The sequence below is a fragment of the Pseudopipra pipra genome, chromosome 1 (genome assembly GCF_036250125.1).
Source record: "Pseudopipra pipra isolate bDixPip1 chromosome 1, bDixPip1.hap1, whole genome shotgun sequence".
Lineage (NCBI taxonomy): Eukaryota > Metazoa > Chordata > Aves > Passeriformes > Pipridae > Pseudopipra > Pseudopipra pipra.
Window position 1 is genome coordinate 34466617 of NC_087549.1, and position 16893 is coordinate 34483509.

Sequence of the window (16893 nt, forward strand, 5' to 3'; positions counted from 1 at the left end):
ATTTCTATTGCTTTTCATAAAAACTGTCTTCAGTATTTTACAGAACATGACAAACTGTGGACAGCATATAAATTTCCAAAGCACTTCACTTAATTACTAAATGCTTGTAAAGGTCCTTAATCATATTTTATAGGAAAAGTTAATGGCAATCTTGGCATGGTGCCCAATTTAGACAATATTTTCTAATCCATTTGAAATGAACCAGAATGAAATCATAGTTCTTTGTCTCCAAATGCGAGTCTAGTTTTTCTTTTAAAGCCTTACAATTTCTCTAAAATGTAACAGAAAAGCCTTTCTTAAAAAAAAAAAAGGTAGATAATCCAGTACTAAATCTACAAGGGAGTATTGATTGCTGCATTTGAGTTTTGTAGGATATCCCCTAAGTAACAATGCCAAATAATGGGACAAGTATCTCAGGGAAAACTAACACTGAGATAAAGTAACAAACATCTTAGGGTTCAAGAAGAAAAATCTATCACAAGGTGAATGCCTTCCTGAGATGTTTTCCCAGAACTTAAGTACAAAGGAGATGCAGCAGTACTGACGTTTTCTTAGTGAAGCATTTTACAGGGTACCCTCCAAAACTACAGAGACATATAAAATGCTGAAAATTTAAAATATTGTAAATGGAACCCTAAGAAGGCTAGGTATTGGTAATCTTGTCTTGAAAATACAAAGTTAGCAAAGAAGTGATAAGAGAGGGGGGAGTAACTGGGTTATGGCATTAAAAAAAGGCCAGTCGGGGGTTCTGCTCTAGAAAGCTTTTACTTTGATTTTATAGAGGAAAAGAATTCAGTCTTTTATATTTTCTGCATCATTGTGGCATACATATAAATTAACTCAAAATGTCTGCAACAGAAGGATGGAAATATGCCTTAATTCTACTAGATTTTCAGTCTCTCAGTCACAAGATATTCAAGATCATGTACAAAACCGTAGTCAAGAACCTGAGAAAGGAAGAGAGGTGCGGAGTTGGGAAGTGTTGGTGTCCCTAATTCTTTTCTTCAGCTCAATCTAAAAAGCAAGTACTTATGACATAGATAAACAGTATCTCTATGTATTGGCATCTATGTGCACACATACTTTTGTATTTCTTTAATAACAATTTTCTTGCAAGACTGCAGCATCTCGCTAAACTACTGGTCTCTCACAAATTTAACCTCTCTCCCGTCTATGAATAAGGCAGGTTGAGAAATTGGCATTAGGATGAGTACAAGTACCTGAGGTGCAAACTGAGAAGGATGCTTGCAAAGGAACAGATCTCCTATCCAAGCAGGCACTTCACAGCCCTGCTCTCAAACCTGATCTCAGAAATGAGAGCATAGAAATGTGAAGACAGAAAGTTATGGATGACAAAAACAAATCCAAATCCAATTTGCTCTATTTAACACTGCCCACTTTTCACATACCTATTTCACATTCCTATTTTCCAGGAAATCTAGTCTCCAGCATCTCTACCTACATCCAAAAGCACCTGAAACCATCCTTTTCATGATGTGAAAGGGAAGTTCTTGAGCCACAGACCAATTACAGCTGCCTTCCTGCTTATCCCATCATTATCCAAACAGCCAAATCCACACTGAACACAATAATGCTAACTAATTGCTTCCACATTTGCCTTTCAGACAGTGGATGTCTCCTTTTTAGCTCCTGATATTCCAGACATGGAATACATTGTTAAAAAAGACAATGTGGCAAATAGTCATTGGGTTTTCAGGATTTCAACTACAGCTACAAGCTGTACAAGCTGCAGGCTTGGGCTGGACTCCCATCAGTGACCAGAGTGAAAGAAAAGGCTCCACCTCTGATGACTGCATATATATGTTCTCTGCATTTGAGGAGGATAAAGAAAGCAGGATGAACTAGATGATGAACTAGCGAGCAAAGACTCAGTACATATTATTTATCAAGACACATAATTTCCAATTTCAGAACATCATCTATAATAAATACTGATCATACTGTATTAATAGTCTAACAAAACAATGAATTTACATTCACAGAATAAGCACAGCACTGAAAGGGGAAAAAAACTTCCTGAAGCTAAATTCGAGCCAGCTGGCAGTATCTTTTAGACCAGCTAGATAAATTTAATTTATTTTGCCCCAGATCTCTCTATTCTCTCTCTAGTCTTGCTTCACTTAGATGCAATGAATCTTGATTTCTGTTTTACCTAACATACTTCTCATTAAGTTCATCAGGAGACAAGCTATTATTTCCTTGTTACGTCCTTCAGAAGGAATGCTTGATTTTCTATCTCTCCTTCATAAAGATTTTGCATTTAGAGAGACTTAAATCACAAGATTCTAGTTCATTTGGAACAACATCTTAAAAATCTAAGGGGCATTAGATTTCCAATGTTTATAGTCATATAAAATACATGATAAATTTATGTATGTAGCATTACAGTCCAATTTTACTGTTGCTTTTTTGAATACAAAGCATTGAATATCAAACAGGTAACACTGAGTACAGGAAAACAGTTTTGCATCTGCTTTTTTTCTGCTACAAAAAGAAAATCTCATCACAGAACCACGCTTTGAAACCTGTAACTCTCTTCAGGTTGTTCTTTTCTGAATTTGATGGCAATGACAAAAACTGTTAGTTGCTCATTAACATGTGGTTCACTGAAGCAAACAGACATGAAGGAGAGTAAGACTAAAATCACAGGACAAGAGTGGCACAAGGACAAGCAACATAAGCTTCTTAATCACATGAGCAGCTTGGTTTGGAAAAGCTTTCCACTGGAAACAGTGGGGGAAGGAATCTGTCACTTTTAAGGTGGATTTTCATATATTTATTACAGGAATTGATATATGATCTGGTCTTTGTGATAACACAGGTGTTGCCTTGAGCCTTCATCAGTTTGTTTCAGAGACAGACAAGCTCTTGCTTTCATAGTAATTAACTATCCCTAAGTGGATACGTCCTTTATGCCATTGTAGCTCATTTATAGCAAAGCAACTCTTAGAGAATCTTACCTCAGCCTGAAGCCATGAGTGCCATCATATCTATTTTCTGCATTTATTAAATTATACAGGATAAGGAAAATATCAGCCTGCCAAGCAGTCTGCATCTTAAGAGACTGTTGTGCATGTATACATGTATGTGTAAATAAAAGAGATGTTACATTCCTCAGACAGATTTTGTTCCATGTTTGCATAAATTCTAGGGGCAGAAATAGTTTCCTTTTCTTATCTTTCAAAAAATTAGATGAAACAAGAAACTCCAACAATATGAAAACCTCATGAATTGCAACATCCCTAAATAAAGAATTCAATTAAGTTTGCCATTGCTCTGTGGAGGACTACTTATGACATAAAAAAAAAATACAGGAGTCTTCAGACAGAGAAATTGTTTGAAGCTACATTGTAAATGAAACTCTTTAAAATGACAAATACTACATTCAGTGTAATCAGATGTTCAATGTAATGAGGGTAGTTAGCTAAATCATTTGTCATTACATTCACTGATTATAATTGCTTCCTTAGCATACAGACTTCCATTTACCTCCTAAAATGATATCCAAGAAAGTAGCAACATAGGAGAAAAAAAAACAAACCCCAAACCCCTCCCCCCAAGACCCCACAAAAATGGTCTTTTCCCTTTACTGCCTGCTTTAATTTTTCTCTATCATGGCAGTACAACAGGCTTACTGTAGCTGCCAATAAACCTGGACACAGCTGACTTCAAAGAATAGTTCCAAATCACACAGAATGGTAGGCAGGAAGCAAGGAACATTTTTTCCAGACCTTTTCTTTTCTATTGATGCACAGACGAGTTAATTACTACACAGTGCTAATTAGCACCCACACCAGTGGTGGGGTTGTCCGGCAACCCCCAGCTGTCTTTCCCACAGCATGATCCTATCTCTGGAGTAAAGAACTGGGTCATCATATAGTCAGAGGTGTCACAAGAAAGTGCCATGCTGGGGATAAAAGAAAATTAATTGGAAAGTAAAGCTCTCCTAAACCTCCCCTTCATCTATTATTTTTTTCTTTTCCTCTGAATGTTCCCAGTTTTAGCCACCATAGCATCAGGAAACAAACGTTAGAGGTGTTTAGATTTCTAAATGCAAGCATAGGTGCTGAAGAAGCATTAAAAGTGCTCATGTATCTAAAACCCACTGATTTCACTAATTTCTCATCAGGTAAAAATTATCTGCATAGACAGTTTTGGAATCCAAAAAGGTATATTGATGTGCAGTTTTCAGCACCTATAGTCAACTGTGGTTTGCTCTTGCAGTTAACAATGACAACAAAGCTTTCTGCAGAGACCCAGAAGCTGGAAGCATACTTAGTACAGCCACAGCCCTGCACCCCACTGAAAGACCTGTGCCCTGAATATCCTCTCTGCCTTTGCGATACATCCCAGATGTGCCCGGACTTTTCTGATTAATTGGGTAAACAGGAGCACCTGTAGAAAATTGCCATTCAATAGAATGTCATAGGAGGGACACATGAATGAGAATTCATACATACAACAACAGATTAATCTGATAAAATGTCAAATACTCACAGAGAAAGGAAGACTGGTAGAGAAATCTTACTACTGTAGTGTCCAAGTCCCATCATGGGCCATAAAGTCCAAAATTTTGATAACTTGGACAAACCTTACAGAAGTTTTCATTCCTACACTCAAAATCCATTTTAGAAATGGATTTTGGATTGCAGGAAGCTAATCCAAAATTTTATTTCTCTGAGCATAAAAACTGTTCTGATATCCAACTAAATGTTTTATTTTAAAGTCGCTATTCAGTTCCAAGCATTAGCTGAGTTATGGCCATCCAGCTAATCTGTCTATCAGGGTCTGTTCCAGCTTCCAACTAACTTTTGATCACTGTAAGGACCTTAAGACTTATTTCTATGCAATGCAGTAATAGCTACCATATTGAGCCTCACTCTGCAGGAAATAGACCTTTATCAAATATAAAAACTATACTCAAAGGACAGAATGTATTTTAAATAAATAATTCTTAAAACAGTAATGCTTCAAAAATTACAATTGAAGTCTACCCTCAATCTTTTACAATTACATGACTCAAGATTGGTAAGAGCATACTTAAATCAAACAAGCAGTCCAAGTAAATACAGGGCTTTTGTGAGATTTTGTTATTCCTATCAGCATTTGTAGTAATTATGGATTTGAACAGCATTGTGCTGTGCACTGTTGAAGCAAAACGGTGTCTGGTATCTGTAACAGCAAAAGGACTGAGTCAGGATGAAAACAGCCTATTTGAAAGTCAGGGAGTACCAAAAAAGGAAGATTGGGACAAGTGGGAGGAGGTGAGAGAATACAGAATGGGCTTACTTAACAGGAACCTCCATGGAGGGCAGATACCCAGGTTCTTTTTAGTCCTCTTCTAAATTAGAAGACAACAGCTGAGCTATCAAACACATAGTAATAAAGATCTTGAAAATCTCTGCTGACCTAATTACTTTCACTTGGACGTACTGCATGTTTCTCATTAGCAAACAATTTGATGATGTTAAATTTACATTGCTGGCAACTACTAGCAGCAGCTCAGCTCACAAATAGAATTTCAACATAACTTTATTTTCCTTATCAGTTTCACAGAAAAACAATTGGTGAACTGTATAAAAAAAAAAGTGCCGTGAAAAAGAAATAAGAGAATAAGAATAGTTATTAAGAACAGTTGTAGGTCAGATGCTAAGTATTTCTCAGCAGTTTCAGAAATTTCATAAACTAGGCATTAGTTGTTTTGTTGTTTTTTTTTTCAATAACACCTTTATTTCAATAAAAAATTTCCAATGTATTGCTCGAGTAGAGGATATTGCCTGAGGAATTGTAGAAAAACTCAACTTCAGCTGGTCTTAGAATAAAAGTTCCCTTATATTACTAATTAGATTCAAATAGCTAGAGTAAAGTATATTACAGAAGATGGAGGGACATTCTCTCCATTCCACATAAACATGAAATTCTATAACTGATTTTCAACTGTCTTTCATGCATTCTGATAAAAATTATAATCTTATCAATGACTATTTCACAGCTGAGGTAGTATTTGTAAAAGCCCCAAAGCAAGAACCATGAAAGACAGAAGGTCTCATAATGTTCAAATCAGTGTCAAGAAGGGCAATTTTGCACCTGGATTTATTGCATCACTTCTGATACTGTGAAAAAGCTGGTCAGTGTTTCATACATATGAATGAACTCTGCAATAAAAGTAAGGGTTCAGCTTCTTGACTTTGTATGATAGATAATGGTTATCCTTCCTGAAATTCACTAAAAATTTACTAATATATATTTTGATTCATTCAAATAAATAATTCATTAACTGATTTTAATTTCTTTTAAAGCACACCAGTATCTGATTTGTGCTAGGTACTCAAACTTTAAGAAGAATTTACTGTAAGAAATTAAGAGCTGGTTGAGTAAAGGTACTACTCATTTTTTAATTTACTGTCCTACTCAGGTATATACCAAGTTAGGTCAACAGCTCTGTTTGTAAGTGGGACCATACACAACAAAGTGGTCTCTTCCGTTTCACATTATTATTGGAGCATTATTATCTCAATGCATCAGGAATAAGAGAAGTTGAAAATATATCAAGAGTTCTCATCAATGGATGCCTTGGCTGTGCCTTGAAAGTGTCACTGCCAGCCATTGCCTTCATTCCCACCTGTCTCCATCCTCTTCTCCAACTGCTTTTTCCTTTGCTGTTGCTCTCATTTGCTTTGGCTGCTGTAGTGATGGAGAGATTATAAGATGGTCATCAGATGATCATTTCACAAGCAAGCAATGCATTCCTTTTATATGGAGAAAGAATGGTTTATGGATTGTATCTTGAACGACATTTTATTATTGATTAAGAGGTTCTGCGCACAGGATTTCTTCCACTTAAAGAGTTTCAGTATTATTGCACTTGAGCATGTTTCCAGGGAATATTCAATTTCACGTTTTGTTCTTCTTCAGAGCAATTATCCAAATGTTAATATCTTTTGCTGCTGTAGTTAGTTTCTGTTTTATTAGATTCTCCTGGCCAAACACCTACACAGGCTAGCAAACAGTAGAAAAAGAATGAAGCATCTGCTTTTCTGTTTTTCCTCTTCACATTATGTCAGTTAATTCCTGAAGCTGTTTCTGCCTCACTTAAGAAATGGGTATAGTTCACCGGAAAGCAAACAAATCAATTACTGAATGTTCTGAACAGACATTAGAGGGATGAAAAAAAAAATCCAAAATTTTCCTATTCTTGTGACTGCGCAGAGATCCTCATGGTAATTTTTGTTGAATAACTTTTTCATGGTAACTTCTTGCAAAATTAGGCTTTGGAGCTTAGCAATTGATCAGAGCTGTGAGTCACAAGACCATAAGAGGAATGTACCTCATTAAAGCCACAACATGAATGGAGGACCTAACACATGAGGTAACCAAGGTCAGGGAACACCAGAGCACAGAGTCAGGAAGAATTTATTTTAAGGATTTTCATGGGAGGCTAAATTGGTCCTATTCATAGGAAAAAACCAGCACAAAAAGTCTTGCCTTTCCCAACTGATACAATCTCTTTCTAACACTATCTGACTTCATTGAGGCCAAATACTGGCATGACCAAAGGGCTCTGTAAAACTGATTTATAACATAAGCCTTGTCACATAAATACTCAGGAGGAACTTTTTCCCCAGATATGAAGTGCTAATACAAGAAGGTAGAAAACAGACTAAATAAGTACATTTGTCCTTGATATAGAAGTGCATTGACACAGATGTCACCAATAAAATAAAATATAATGTACTCACTGAATGCAACTGGCTTTAAAATCACTTTTGTTATAGTAGTAATTAGATTAAAACACAATCTAGAAAGTCCACCGCTTTAGTAACAAAATAGAGGAACAGCTTTGCAAGATCCACGAAAAAAACCTTCCAAAGACAGGAGTGGACCAACAGGTGAAGGAATTGCAAATGGGACCCTCGTTATCTTCTTTCCCCTCCTCCATTGTCCTTAACCTTTTTTTAAACTCATGTTCTCTGCTGCTTTTAAAAACTGCCTTATCATTCTAGTGAAATGATAGTGTTTCCATCTGATTCAAGAATTTTAAGAGTGTATAGATGTGATTTTACCACAGTCCTTTACATCTTAAGCTCATGTGGCATGTAAGTGTACTCAAACAGGTGTTTTTCACAGATACAGTGAGATGCAAGAGTGGTCTATGTACCCATCTTCATTATTTTACTTCAACTAATAGATTATTTTGTACAGCAGAAATTCTCTCTTTATGTGCAACTTCTTAATGAAATATTTACCAAAACACAGCTGCATAATTTTTACATATACAGGCAAGTATGTACTCTGTAACCCGTAGCCGATGCTGCTGCAGGTATCCAAATATTTATGTATTCCCATTAGCATAGTGGGGTGCAAGGAGGAAGATGCTCAGCTTTGAGGAAAACAGCACTATTTTTCAAGTCCTATTCTGTAGAAATTAGGTAAATACAGTCTGTAAAATCAGATCATAATGTTTAGCAATTCTGATACTCCATTTGTGATCAAGTAGACATTCTCTTTTCTCTATGCATTATTACAACAACTTCGAGGCAACTATAGCTATAGTTTTCAGGGGAAAACAATTTTGTAAAAAGTAACTTAACAGTGTAGAAATCAGAAAAGTCAGAACCATGAATCTTGGATCTTATTCAATTATGCACCAAAAAACAACCACCATACAACACATTTCAGTTTAAAGATGTGTCACAGAAACTGAACTGAAAAGCAGAACTTTGCAAACTAAGCTCAGGAATATTGATTTATTACTCACCGTAGTTTCTGGTTATACTGCTTGACTTTTTCTAGTGAGGCTGCATTAATCTGAGCTTGAAATTCTTCTACTGAGACACTGTCTCTGTAATAGTATCCTTCCATGCTCTCCAGTGCTGTGAAAAGAGAAAGGAGAATGGAAAAGAGAAAGATCAGTATTAAATATTTAGTAATTGCCTTCTTTGTAGTTTTGTTCACACAAAAGTGAATTACTTTTTAACCTTGAGGCTGTGACCCTACTGTGGATCGCTGAGCTGTTTCTGTATGTCATCAAATTCATACAGATCTCTCTTAAAGATTTCATTTACAAGAAAAATTGTATTTCTTGCCCTGTGGAAAATATAAAGGAGAGTGATAATTTGAATTCCTTTGCTCTAGTTAAAGTATTCCTGCCCTGTGAATGTAAATGTGAGGTTTAGTTTTGATATATCCTGGAATAAAACAGTAGAATGAGCTGGGGCAGTGGAAATAAAGGATTAATGTAGCAGTTACTTTCACAGAGGGAGACCTAACAACTTCTCACAAAGTCCAATTTTGGCAGATATGGAGCACCTGAACCTCTAGTTATTCCCACTGATAATGTGAATACCTTCTTCTAGATCAAGTAAAGCAAACTTCTCTGGATCTCTGGAAACACCCTAGAAGTTCTTTTTCAAGGCTCAGGTAAGTGAAGTCAAATACTTGTCTGTGTCCACTTTTGTTGTATTCACTTCACCAAAGCAAGAATGAATATTGCTACAAGAACTCAGGAACTAAAAAAAATCTTGAATTAAAGGAAAGATTTTTATGCCCCTCCTACAAGCATTGCACAGAAATTAAAAAGAGAGGAAAAATGAATGCACTACCATTCTATTTTGGGGTTGTTTTCCTAGCAACAGATTTAAAAAACAAAAAACAAAAAAATCCAAAAACATTCCCCCAGACCCTTTGCTTTAGGGGCTTCATGGGGTGTAACCTTCTCTTTAGTGAAGTCAAATCAAGTGTTTGAAAGATTCTCAAGAAAATGTGGACTGTAAAAATAAAGATCTTCCCATTAAGAGGTCAACCTTATTGATCTATGAGATAAACCACGGGGTGAAATGAAAGTTTTTGGGGACAAGCATTAAAGACCTTACAATTAGGAATACGGTCACTTTAGTAATCCATACACAATTTAAGAATCCATCACCCTATTAGAAAATGTAAGCAATAAGCAGAGTTTTGATGGAAACATGCTGCTGTCTTACAGCTTCAGCTCCACAAGGAATATTAATTCTGTTTGTGCTGCTTAATGTGAAAGAACATGCAAACTGCACTCGCTGTGCTCTCAGAGTTTGTAATTCTGCTTCTGTGTGAAAAATATTAAATTTCAACAGACAGACTTGCTTCTTAACTTCCTCGGCACTAAGTCACACGAGAAAGCGCACACAAAAATATCCACTGAACTCCATCTACAACAGCACGTTAGTACAAACAGAACTGATAATCCCTACTGCTTATTTTACTGGCATGAAGCTGGTTTTATTCAATTAGATTATCCAACCGGGAAACTCAGTCATCTGTCGGGACTGGCTGGAGCACACATTTCTGCCTCTGCAGGGGCCATGCTCACAGGTGCATGCAAGCACTCCCATACTGTGTGCTTTGGCTCTCCCCTCTCTGAAGGGTTTAACATTTTTCTACCTAATATGTTAGAAAGCTCTTTATAAGGAAGCTTTCCTTACAAACATGTCTTCCATGGTATTCTTCCATCCAAGTTAAGATATTATGGTCTGAATGTATAGATAACCAAACGGGAAAACAACTTTGAAGAATGGGTAGACTCTCCTAATGGGACAAGGTCTACCTAGAAGCCCACTAAAAGCGGAATAGCACAGGGATCTGTATTGTTCTGTGTCTTTATGACTGACATGGAGGAGGTAAGTCAAGCTTGCAGCAGGTACCAAACTGGGAGAAGCAGTAAATATACTCAAGTGCAGGGCCATATAAAGAGGCCCTACACAGGATGGAGAAATCCAGCAGGAACTTTGTGAAACTGAACAAGGACAAACGTCAAGTTCTGCACCTGGAAAGACAGAGCCTAAGAGCAGCTCTGCTGAGAATGAACTCAGGGTCACGTTAGGCAGCAGGCTGAACATGAGCCTGCAGTGTCCTCTGGCAACCACGATGGTCAAGATCCTCCTAAACCATATTAACATAAGCATGGCCAGTAGGCTTAAAGGAGTGCTTGTCCTCAATTTACTCAGAACGTGAAAGCTGCAGACCAACTGGAAAGAGCTGAGTAGAAGGGCCACTATGACAAGCCAGCTCTTCCCAACAGTGCATGCTGGCATGACAAGAGACAGTCGACATAAATTGAAACAAGAGATGTTTCAACTTGATAGAAAGAAAAAAATATTTTCCATTAGGGCAGTCAAGTAGAGTAAGACTACCTAAGAGGTTGTGCAGTTTCTGCCCTTGGTGTTTGCAAGATCCTATTTGTTGGACACCCGAGCAACCTGGTTTCATGTCCCAGATGACACTGCTATGAGCAGGAGGTTGGACCAGAGATCTCCTGAGGTCCCTTCCAATCTGAATTATTCTACGATTCTATGAAAAACTGAAAAATGTCAAAAAACATACAAAATTTTAAATAAACTGAATTTTAATTTTAAATAAAGTGTCTTTCATTAAACTTATTTATTGATGAGATCTTAATTCTAATGTAGGAAATAGAGAAATCTAAATGCCAATAGCAATACCTCAACATTCTCAGCCTCTAGTCCTACAAATCAGGATCCATTTGAATATATACACACCTAAGTATACGGTTGCACGAAACTGTTTTTTATAAATGGAGGGATAGATAATATAGCCCAGGTAAATATTAAAAAAACTTGAAAAAATGTCTACAGTACCAATCCTGCAAATATGTAGACTTTTAATTTTAGGCATGGAGCTATGCCACTCGGAATAGAGCAACACAGAGATAAAGAGACTGATGTACACTTACCTGAGTCTCTGACAAAGTATTACAAAACCATCATTTTCTAAATGTTCCATTTGAAAATATCATAAACCATTGTATTTTAGGCAGGAAACAGCTCAGCCCTGATAAGCTTGGGAAGCAAGATTTCATTTCACAAGGAACTTACATTTTTAGCTAATGATTTTTAGTTACAGATGGGAATGTACTGAGTTAGTTTGATGGCAGCTCAGCCAAACCTCATAGGAATGAAGTGAAAAATAGAATCCCAATCCACTCATTAATGAGATAAAACCTGAACAAAATAATGATTTAACCACTAGGATTTAAATTCTTATCCAAGACTACTTCTTCTTGGAGTCTAATGGACTATTTTAGAGGGAGGTCCTTAAAAATAAAAGAAATTTGATATGGTAAAGAAAGAAGAAACCTTCTATACTACTGAAAATTATTAAGCATATGTAAACATTTGAATGGATCCTTGCCCTTTTCCCTTAGCTTTCTACAAATATGCTTATCCAAAGAAGCAAATATTTTGGGCTTCTGGAAACAGAAAGGGGAAAAAATTTGCAAAATAAATCCTGTAGCACACTGAATCCCCCCCCCCCCAATCTAAAAAAAATTAGTATTTCCAGGAATTCAGGAATTCCTGAAACCAAGCTATTTTCTATTCTCTTTCGTGCGCCTTTTTCTCTGCCCTACCAAAACATGTCTCCTGCTCAGCATTCTCATTTTCCCCTATGCCTGAAATCAATCTCTTCAAAAGAAATCCACTGAAGTCTTTATTAGTTTGTTTAAAAATAAGACTTCAGGGATCTTATTTTTAAAAAATAGTGTATTTTAACTTTATGGTAAATTCAGCTATTTCTTCACGTATCTTTCTGTTCACTATTTCCTTTTACATCCTGCTTATCTATCAGAGACCAAGCCCTTCTCGAATCCTTCATTTGTATGCCTGACTTCCGCCTATTCCTTATAGACCCTTGAAGCCTTTCGCAAGGTAGGGAGTACTTTAGCTCCCTCTGAAATCAAAGGCGGCTCAAGGCAATCAGCAGCTCACATTCACTATTTCAGTGAGGCAAACTTCACGCTCTTGATGACTGTAATGACACCGCTGCTAATGCAGGCTGCCTCTAATTTATGAATAGTCTGAGCATCAGCACCACCATTCCTTACTTTGTAATGTTTACAGAGCAATAACTACAAATGCCTGAAAATGTTATTTAACTCTTCATAACATTTTAAAGAGACAGAATTCTCAGAGGATAACAATTTAGTCCTCAAATATGAAGCAATAGAAAAGATTACAGCATCATTTGAAAAGCAAAACACTTTGAAAAGCAAGTTTCATGGTCTAACTATTGTCCATTGCTGTTGGAATCATATAACAGGCATAAACTTAGAAACCTATACCCATGCCTCTATTTTTTATCACAAATATCAGCATTTCTTAAATTTACATTTTAATTCAAAGATCTAAATAAATGCCCACATTAAATGACGTTTAAATATAAGCATTGTGCCCTTATAGTTACAAAGGATTTAAATCAGAGAAAATAGGTGAGGTTTTAAAGAAAGTTAACTGTTATGTGAAAGAAGCAGGGTGAGGGTGAATTAAAACTCAAGTTACCTTGTGAAAAAAGTACTGGATGGATTTTAAATCCCCCTCCATTCTTCAGCCTTTGAGGAAGCTGTTCAAAATGGTAACTATCAAGGTAGAAGTAAACCTTCAGTGTTTGCCGGCTTCCTTCTGCTTGGTACGTGATTGGTACATCTAAAAATACAGCCAGTGTCACAATTTCATTGAAAGCAATGGCACATCCTTTTACAGAAACTGTTGCACCCAAAATTCACATGGTTAGATAAAAAATTACTGCAGACACAACTAATATATTCAGTATTTTACATTATACATGGTGTTGCTTTGGTCAATTTTGGCCTAACCATTATAAGGGAGTAGATAAACAGAAAAGCAGTGACCATCATCTTTGACAGACTGTCACTGACAACAAAAGTACTCAGCAAATAATGTAGTTGGCAACATTCTACTTGTATTCCCTGTAAATATGGAGAAACATAGAATGGTTTGCATTGGTAGGATCTTAAAAGATCATCTAGTTCCAACCCCCTGGCCTGGGCAGGAATACCTTTCACTAGACCAGGTTGCTCAAAGCCCCATCCAGCTTGGCCTTCAACACTTCCAGGGATGGGTTATCCACAACTTCACTGGGCAACCTGTTCCAGTGCCTCACCATGCCCACAGTAAAGAATTTCTTCCTGATAGCTAATCCAAACCTGCCGCTTTCAGTTTAAAGCCATTCCCCCTTGTCCTATCACAACATACCCTTGCAAAAAGTCCCTCTCCAGCTTTCTTGTAGGACCACTTTAGGTACTGGAAAGTGCTATAAGGCCTCCCCAGAGCCTTCTCCTCTCCAGGCTGAGCAGTCCCAGTCCTCTCAGCCTTCCCTCATAGGAGAGGTGCCCCAGCCTGAGGACTGCACATCTATCTCCAGCACACAGTTTGAAACCATTGGAAGGATACCTTTAGCTACATTTCACAGGCCTTCATGAAGCGCATCATGTATAATATCAATGTGATATGCAGCATCAGATTCTCCTCAGATTTGTATGGAATAGAACACAAGTAAATATACAATAGCTATCAGCATATTAATGAAATTATTATTAAAAATCAGGACTAAACTGAGAAAATAAATGTATCGTGGTAGAATAGAAAACTGTAAGAGAACATCACATGAGATTCTGACAGGCTAAATATCATAATAAACCAATTGGTGCAGGGTTTGGAGCAACCAGTAGCATCATATTGCAGTTACAGGGATTCCCCAACATACATCATGTGTATTATGACAGATGATTAACATGCAATGAGCATTAGCAAAAGTTTACAAAAATTTCGTATTTAGCTTAATTTCTCAGAAGAAGTCAGTTTAAATCAATTAAATGTTTTTATGTATTTCCCATTTAAGTACTGTTTCCGTAGATGTCTCCAAGTTGAAAGCAGTAACAATAAAACATAGTGACTTGCATCAGTATTAACATTACGTAGTTTTTACACTGTACACATACCTAAATGGTAAAGATTCCAAAAGGACATTTTTCACTACTTTTGGTAATAAGACTTTTTTTCTTTTATTGATTATGCAGAAACATAAATAAAAAAAAAAAAAGCCAGTTACTTGTTTTCTGTAACCCCAGCCAGGATGACTGTAGTGTCAGCACTTAAACCCAAAGAAAATACAGAATATATTACAATCCTCGAACACATGGACTTTCCACTTATTTGCATAGACACCTCAGTTGGAAAATGCAGCAATATGAACAGTTCATGACATAGGTATAAGGTTAAATCCCCATCAGGAGGCCCTCCTGTAACATATTGTTATCTGGTCCAACAGGGCTTCTTTTTAAAACATTTCAAGCCTTACTTGAATTATACCAAAATAACTATGGTCTTATACAGGCTAATTCCTACCTGACTAATAGCCCTGTGCTACTGAATTCTTCAGACCCAAGGCAGCTTTGTGGATGGCTTTGTGTCTTCTGGTTTTGGTTACTGCAGAAGTTCTCTCATGTGTGGTCTCAATCCAGCAAAGGAATTGTTTCAGAATGGCTTGATGTGAAGCAGACATGCTTTCCTCCCTCCCAGGGGAGTTATGAAAAGGGAAAAAATGAGGGCTTTTTGCTCACTAAATAAAGTTCACTGCAGGAAAATATCTACCAGATGAACACAGACTAATAAAGGAATAGCTGAAAATAAGTGAAGGGTATGAACAGCAGACTGCAAAGACAGTTCCTTCCTGGTGAGTTGGGCGAGTTTTGGGAGGAAGGGTTCAGGACCTTGATTGTCTGCAGCAGCAGGTCTCAGAGAAACTTCTTGCCCAATTTAAGGCTATCCTAATAGTGTTTGCCATCTCATTTCAAGGAACTCTTCAACTATCTACTTTGGTTTTCAGACAATAAAATGAAATGGGGTTCTCCATCTCACATCAGTTGCATTTCCCTACTAAGACATTCAAGATATTTTTACACGTTTCTTCAATAATAATTGGGTCTTCCAGGGACTTTCCTGATTCAGTCACATACTCTCAATGGAAAATTCAGTTAAGCAAACAATTTTGCCCCAAGGTTACTGACATTGCCAGATAACGATTCTGCATTTTCACTGATGATAGCTGTATCTCAGGACATCTAGGAATGTTAGGAGAGCTACAGATATACTTATTCTCCATAACTCCAAGTTACATAACATTCCCTGTGGGAGGTGATTTATAGGAACAAAAAATGTTACAAAAACAGTAAAGCCCAGATATTAATTACTCACTCGCAAATAATGGTTCTGGCTCTGATTGTCTGAAGTAAAAAGTAACTTTTTCCAAGTCAAACAATGCAACCAATGTATCTTCTAGCATGGCTTGCTCATCAGCCTAAAAAAGGCAAAAGGAAAATTGAAAAGGTCATTTCAGCCAGATGTTTTCCCCAACAGAAATAACATAAGAGAGCAGGACTTAAATTAACTACAGAATGTTGCGCAACATTTCACTGATGCAGTGTATAACCTATTTAACTCCTAGATAATGTAAATATCTTTGTTTCTATTGGCACTTTCCGTTTTATTACTGGCCAAGATTATAAAAATGAATGTTACCATTTCACATAGTAAATTAATATGCAATTTATAGCTACCATTACTTCTTGTGGTTTTGTAAAACACTGGATTATTATATTATTGGGTCGGAACCAACTCAAGCATGTGGGGAGCGTGGGGGAGGGATAGGTCAAATCTCATGGAGGTGAGGTAATGCTGTATCCCACATGCCAGCCCCTGTGAGTGTCCTGGGGCAACCCTGGAGCAGCTGTCAGTCACTGGACCCTTGGAGTCTGCTGGGCAACCCCAGGGCAGCTGCCAGTCAAAACCAGCCTGGAAACACTTCAAGACACCACACTCCCCGGAGCCCATAATCCAGTCTTAGGTTGGCTGGCACACCAGGAGCACTGCCCCTTTCTCTGCCCCAGAGCCACAGAATGGCCAGTGGGCCAGAAGTCCCGCCTGACAGGAGTGGCCACAGGCGGTAAGCACATAAAAACAGCAACACATGGCTCCATTTTCACTTGAGACCTACCACGAGGAAACTGGACTTACACAGGAC

At 37.3% G+C, this 16893-nt stretch overlaps 1 protein-coding gene across 3 annotated transcripts in view; it reads right to left on the reverse strand.

Annotated features, from left to right (window-relative positions):
- The window catches only part of PREX2 (phosphatidylinositol-3,4,5-trisphosphate dependent Rac exchange factor 2), a 172234-nt gene that overhangs the window by 31671 nt on the left and 123670 nt on the right, over window positions 1–16893 (reverse strand). For all 3 annotated transcript variants that reach the window (XM_064651352.1, XM_064651348.1, XM_064651354.1), the window contains 3 exons: window positions 16068–16170; window positions 13353–13496; window positions 8780–8894 (listed from right to left, as the gene is read on the reverse strand). In XM_064651352.1, coding sequence (XP_064507422.1) covers window positions 8780–8894; window positions 13353–13496; window positions 16068–16170 — 362 coding nt within the window. The remainder of the gene's footprint in view (window positions 1–8779; window positions 8895–13352; window positions 13497–16067; window positions 16171–16893) is intronic.